This window comes from Cebidichthys violaceus, unplaced genomic scaffold (assembly GCF_023349555.1).
Source record: "Cebidichthys violaceus isolate CVI_PGR_0920_01 unplaced genomic scaffold, fCebVio1.0.p SCAF_41, whole genome shotgun sequence".
In the NCBI taxonomy this organism is placed as follows: Eukaryota; Metazoa; Chordata; class Actinopteri; order Perciformes; family Stichaeidae; genus Cebidichthys; species Cebidichthys violaceus.
Window position 1 is genome coordinate 421101 of NW_027176606.1, and position 6400 is coordinate 427500.

General features: G+C 47.4%; 1 protein-coding gene across 1 annotated transcript in view; it reads left to right on the plus strand.

Moving 5' to 3' along the window:
* The window catches only part of poln (polymerase (DNA directed) nu), a 35556-nt gene that overhangs the window by 2212 nt on the left and 26944 nt on the right, over window positions 1-6400 (plus strand). The window contains 7 exon segments of the mRNA XM_068728140.1: window positions 2793-3137; window positions 3233-3402; window positions 3576-3688; window positions 3854-3990; window positions 4139-4207; window positions 4291-4351; window positions 4459-4523. Coding sequence (XP_068584241.1) covers window positions 2793-3137; window positions 3233-3402; window positions 3576-3688; window positions 3854-3990; window positions 4139-4207; window positions 4291-4351; window positions 4459-4523 — 960 coding nt within the window.

Sequence of the window (6400 nt, forward strand, 5' to 3'; positions counted from 1 at the left end):
CTGTAGTATTTATATTCAGTTTGCCAGTATCACCATCACTGGTTTCCTTATTGTTGTAATGTAATACTACTCTGCCAGAGAGTATCTGAGGTGGCTGAGATGGTAGAAAGTAGTTTTAGCTTTTAGAATATTTCAGAAAATAGTAGAAAGAGCAAGTTTATACTGAATGTCACCTTTGTACCACATGTATAGTTCTGTTAATCACCACTAGAGTGCGCTAGAATACTTTTCTATTTAGGTGCATAACTGTTGGAGTCCATGCGCTCCAATACAAACAGCATGTTTTATTTTTGTTGTCAACTTGTCGCACTAAGAATTCCCTGAGCTTCTGGGTTTCTTTAAACAACTCAAGGACTGTTAATGCTCCCTGATTACAGCGTTAGAATGCTTCTTGTCAGAGTGTTGGGGCTGTGTCATATTAATAAGGAGCAGATTAATGAATGTTACCAGAAAACGTACTACTACAGCTTTAGAGTCTACAGAGCTGTCCTTCAAATTGTGGAGACTTTTTTTTTTTTTGATGCCAGTTGCTAGCTGAGACAGAAACAGCGCCGGAGGGGCAAAAAGGGTTTGAAGTTGTGTCAAAACAGATGCCGGTGGCTTTCCGCCATCTTCCTTTCATCGGAGTGACGACGACAGCGCTGACGAGGAGGGATGCTGTGCGGCGGCTCACGTTACAGCCGCAGGAAGGAAAGCTTGAGTCTCAGCTGCTGAGGCAACGCTGAGTCGACTCACGCGCATCTACAAACACAAGTTGTTGTGTCGTAACAAAAATGTCCTTGTCCTGTCACACACTGCTGAGGTCTGTGTAAGCGTCAAACACGTGCTTACATAAGAGAGCGGGGGGGGGGGTTATTGATGGAGGATGTGTCTGAAAAGTGATGACGTGATAGAAATGCTCTCGTCTCATCCTCCTCTAGAGGACTCAGGTACAGGAAGTCGTTCCACGCCAACGTTGTCCCAGGAGTGCAGGACCAAAAGGTCAAGGTTCAGAGCTCCCTCTCTCGACCAAGTGAGTGTGTACTAGTACATGACTGCTGTACTTTAAACATCAAGCAGTGACGCCTCAGAGACATAAAGGCAGCAATATGAGGCATTAAGTAAAGTTCTTGAGTAAAATTCAGACACTTTAATTGGGGGGGAAAAAAGAAAAAAGTTTGCCTCGCTTGCTTATATTTAGTTGACTTATCTTTTAGTTCAGAAATCCTTATGTTTCCCTTTTTTTTTTCCATCCGTCTCCCACTTCTATAATCCCTGTAAGCAGAGGCAACAGTGTGTGTACACAGCAGAAACACCAAAAAAAAAGTTCTGAAATTTAAAAATAGCTGCTTTCAAAGGGATTAGGCTTCTATTTCCCCCGATGCACATAGAAAGCAATCTGACTCGTGTGGAACTGGGTGCCGGCGGCAGTATTGCAGCCAGGCTGACAAGTGATAGCTCCCCAATGAGTCGTCAAGTAAAGTAAAAAAAAGTAAGAAAAAATCCTGACAAAGGAGCCCACGATACATATTGGCAGAAAAGAAGAGAGAGCGGCAGAGACAAAAGACTGTAAAGGGAGCTGGAGAGATGGAGGGAAGGTGTGGGAGAGAGCGATAGAGGAAGGATGCAGGGGGAGAAATGTGGGAGAGGATAGAAAGATGGAGAAGGAGAAGAGGGATAGAAAGAGGGTTTACCTTTAGTGCTACAATCAGCAGCAAACACACCAATCCATTCTCTCTCTCTCTCTCTCTCTCTCTCTCTCTCCACTCATTCACTCCCTCCCTCTCTCCTGCACCCAGTACTGGGCTGTGGGCCATGGCCGGCCTCTGTTTTCTATCTATATCCTGTAGCACAGCACCCTGGGGGGGGGGGGGGGGGGGTTCATGACTTTGTCAGCAGGAAAACGGGTTGTGTTTACATCCAAATGAGGAAGACTCTCCTCGGGGAGCTGAATCATAGGAATTCCTCCATCCCTCGGCTCGCTGCTGACATACAGAATCCTGTGCATCCATAAACTCACACAAGTCACACAGCTTCTCAACTCTTACCTTGTGCACACGCTCGGCGCTTCTGCACAAACAGAGATGGGAGTTCCAGGTATGAATAATGGAGGTGTTTTTAAGCTGCTGGGGCGGTTTACAGGGAGGTGAGGGTGTACTTTTGGGAGACGGGACTCAAACTTGTCCATCTTGTTTCTCATGCTCCCACTTCACACTGTCCCGTCTGCTTCATTTGTATTGCTCACCTGTTTACTTTCTCAGCTTTCGCTCTCTCGATTAGATAAGACATGAATTCATTTCTGTGCTAATTATGTGCAACCACAACATTTGACTGCTGCTTTTCTGCAGGCCGCTAATGGGAACGTCAGAGGAAGAAGCTTCAGCGGGGTGCTGGGCCTAGCGAGCACTTTTGCTGCTGGACAAAACTCCTCCTCAGTACAGGACTTGGCTTCACCTGCCACAAAACCAAGCAAAGAGATGGAAAACAGCCAGCTCCTTACTTCCCTGACTCGTTCACGTCGTCCTCCCCTGATCCCCTCCTCCTCCTTAAAGAGGAGGCATGAAGTACCTCAGCGCCAGTATGCTGTCCCTCCTCCTAAAATCTGCCTAACCAGGCGGCATCCAAAATGGGAAGCACCTCAATCTTCTCAAGAGAAGGCAAGGGAAGGAGCCAGGTCCAAGACTTGTATTCCTGAACCACCAGCGGAACCGCCAGAGCCACAGACGGAAGTCAGTCCTTCACATAAATCAGGAATGATGTCAGGGATGCACAAAGACTCATATGCCCCAAAGAAAACTCAACAAATTCGGCAGAGAAAGGTGGAAGACAGATGCCATGAATCGGCTAGGAATGCTTCCAAACGGACCCCATCGTCTGTAACTGGTAAACCACTCAAGCGCAAGCGGGCCAAATGTGGGCCTGACCGGGAAATAAACGGGCCAAAGATATCTCACGAGGAGGCCGGTGGTAACGAGCCCCAGAACCAATCTAAAGCTGGCTCTCTGACCGCAACCCTGACTTCTGACCCCAGAGTGAAGGATTCTGGGAAGATGAACGCAGACGAGAAAATGCGAACTCTCGAGAGGGCGGGGAAGACCGAGGCGCTGGTGCTCACCTTGGTGTACCGAGATGGAACGACTCAGTTAGACCCAGAACAGGTGAGCAGAGTGTCTGTGAAGCGTTGGCTCTTGTGGCTCGTCTGCTGTATTCACCGTTTGCTCACGTTCATTTCCCTCTCTGGTCCGCGATGAAGAAGCTCGCTCCGGAAGTGTGTGGCCTCCTCGTGCTGATGAAGAACAATCCTGCCGGCAGCACGCCGGAGGACTCGCTCGAGCCGAGCGACAGTCTGGTCTACTTAAAACTAGAGCACACACCTGCATGGGCCCAGCAACACACACACCAGAGCCAGGAGCTCTTTACCAGGTCTCTGTGTGTGTGTGTGTGTGTGTGTGTGTGTGTGTGTGTGTGTGTGTGTGTTGTATGTGTTTGCTTCCAACAAAAAGAAGCTTAGAGTTTCATACTGATTTTATTTTTAAAACAGGAGTACATAAGTGTGTGTGTGTGTGTGTGTGTGTGTGTGTGTGTGTGTTCTGTAGAGATATGCTGCTACAGGTGCTATCGAGAGCTCAACTGGTGGTGTGCTATAAAGCCAAGGATTTGCTTCGTACAGCTCTGCAGTTTTACAGACCAGAGCTCAGCTGGAAACAAGGTAGATCACACACACACACACACACACACACACACACACACACACACACACACACACACACACACACACACATATTGAATATTGAATACTGCTCAACATCCTAACGAGCTGTCCTCTCTCTCTCTCTCTCTCTCTCTCTCTCTCTCTCTCTCTCTCTCTCTCTAGTGGCAGGCTGTCACATCCAGGACCCACAGGTGTCGGGGTGGCTACTGGATCCTGCAAATCCCTCCTCCTCTTACCCGGACCTTCTCTGCAAACACGGCAAAAGACCTCATGCGACACCCAGCCTGGGAACCAAGAAGGTTAGTGAAGGTTTACTGGATCCAAGTAGGTCAAATCCCCTCTTATAAGATGTCAGGGTGACCTGAAGAACAAGTCCTTGGAGCTGGTTTGGTTAAATTGTCTGATAGGCCTGAACTCCAGGAACACGTCTGTGTCTCACTCTCTCAGGTCTCTCAGGTCATCTCAGGTCTCTATTCGCTCTACTGGCTTAACATGGAGCTCTGCTTTAAACTACAGGTTAGTTGATGCACACACACACACACCTGTACACACAGTATAGACAGGCAACACATTACCTGACCGACTCCTTGTGTGCCTAGAGCCAAGCGCTGTGGGAGCTGTACTCCGACATGGAGCTGAACATGATCTCCGTTCTGGCAGGTGGGAACCATGAACCTTTTTTAGTTGTCAGCCGTATGCGGCGCCATTTTCTTGAAGAAATATCCCTAAATAACCAAAATAAACTTTGAGTTTGTGGTTTGTTTCAGCCATGGAGAGCCATCGCATCCACGTGGACAAAGAAGCTCTGAAGAGAACGTCAGAGCTGCTGGGGGTGAGGCACAACATCAACAACCTTTAAATGTCACGGCCACTGTGTTTTATAGTTTCCCTGTGATTGTTATTCATAAATAGAGCAGAGCGGTTTGATTAAAACTGTTTTTTCATTAGGCTGACGGCAGAGTCGACTTATCTCTCACAGCCAGGAGTTATCAACGTTTGCCTCGTGGCGAATGTTCATTTCCCACTAGAAAATCTGCTCAGAGGAAATCTCTATCGACAGATTCTACATTCACGTGTAGATTCTGTCGGCAAAGGGAGAAGATTTTGGGATCTGAGGCCTCCTGGTTTCCATTTTTTGTCTGCGTGGAGTGACTAAAAGAGGCGAAACGCATTGATCGAACTGTAATTGGTCTAAAAGCAGCTTGTAAAGCGGCTACTTGTGAAACAATCCGCACGTCGTCTCTCAACTCCAACTGCAGTCCCGCTTCTCAAGTTGCTAATCAGATTCCATACAAGAGGAAGCCATGGCCTGGATATCCGATGTCTACACCAGAACCCAGGAAATAAAGCCATATCTTCAGCTCACAGTCCTATAGGTGTATAGAAAACTAGACACTGAATTCTGAAAGGCAAACTAAGGTTATTCATGTTGATCCTTCTTCCACGCATTTGCATCAAACAAAGGTAGTCTTGTGGAAGGTTTGGCCAGCCTGTGTGTAGATATGATGTTTGGGGTCAGCTCACATTTGTGCTGAAATCCCTCTTAGCTGATCAGACGCGCTGCTGAACCACAGCGCAGCAGACAGCTGCAGTATTAATACAAATGGGAGCAAAACAGTGGGAGGATATGTGAGAAACAGGAGAGATCTCTGAAAAAAAAAAAAAAAGACGAAAAACCCTCTCAAGAGCCTGAAACGGAAAGGAAAATATAATTTCTCTTTTTCTTCTGGTGGGTAGGATTAGTGATGTGGTGGGTGGACATCCTCCGGGACCTGTCCTGTTTACATACAGATAAAAAAAAACCCGGAGACCACATTTGAGGAAACGATCACAGACGCACAAAAGACAGACATACAGATGTTGGGAACACGTGCGTGCTCGGGGAATACACACACACACACACACACACACGTTCCTAATCAGGAACACGCACTCGTAAACCCAATTACAACTTCTTGCAAGTTGCCAGCAGGGGTGTTGTTGTGTAGAGAAAGTCTCCTGGTGTCTTGCTGGGTTACTATAAATAGGATGGAGAGTCTGTCTTTTTTTCCTTCAGGAGGCTTAGCTGCAGGAAGGAGCATCACTGTCTGCCAACACACACACACACACACACACACACACACACATGCTGAGGCACTGAAGTTTTTGCAGACTGCGGCAGAGTTATATATGTGTGTGTGTGTGTGTGTGTGTGTGTGTGTGTGTGTGTGTGTGTGTGTGTGTGTGTGTGTGTGTGTGTGTGCGTGCTTGTGTTTTTGTGACACGTACCTGTGAGTGCAGTCACGCATGTCCCCGCTCTGTCCCGCTGAATTCCTTTTTATCGGAGCTGTCAGGTTCACCTGTCTGAACAGCGAGTGGAGGATCCCTCCTTTCCTGTCTGTCAACCCGCAACTCACAAACAAGCTCTTTTGTCTTGTCACTCAGCATTATTTAAAATTCAGTCGGGCAAACGTCACTTAATAAACCTCTTTCGCATTCTGTCTGTGCTTTTAAGAAGATCTATTCAGATCAGACCAGATAGACGTCCTTCTGTGCACAACTATCACGTCAGGATGAGAAGTCCACACTTTGATGCCGCGGTGTGTGTGTGTGTGTGTGTGTGTGTGTGTGTGTGTGTGTGTGTGTGTGTGTGTGTGTGTGTGTGTGTGTGTGTGTGTGTGTGTGTGTGTGTGTGTGTGTCAAACACAGTACCAAGGGGCTAGCATCCAA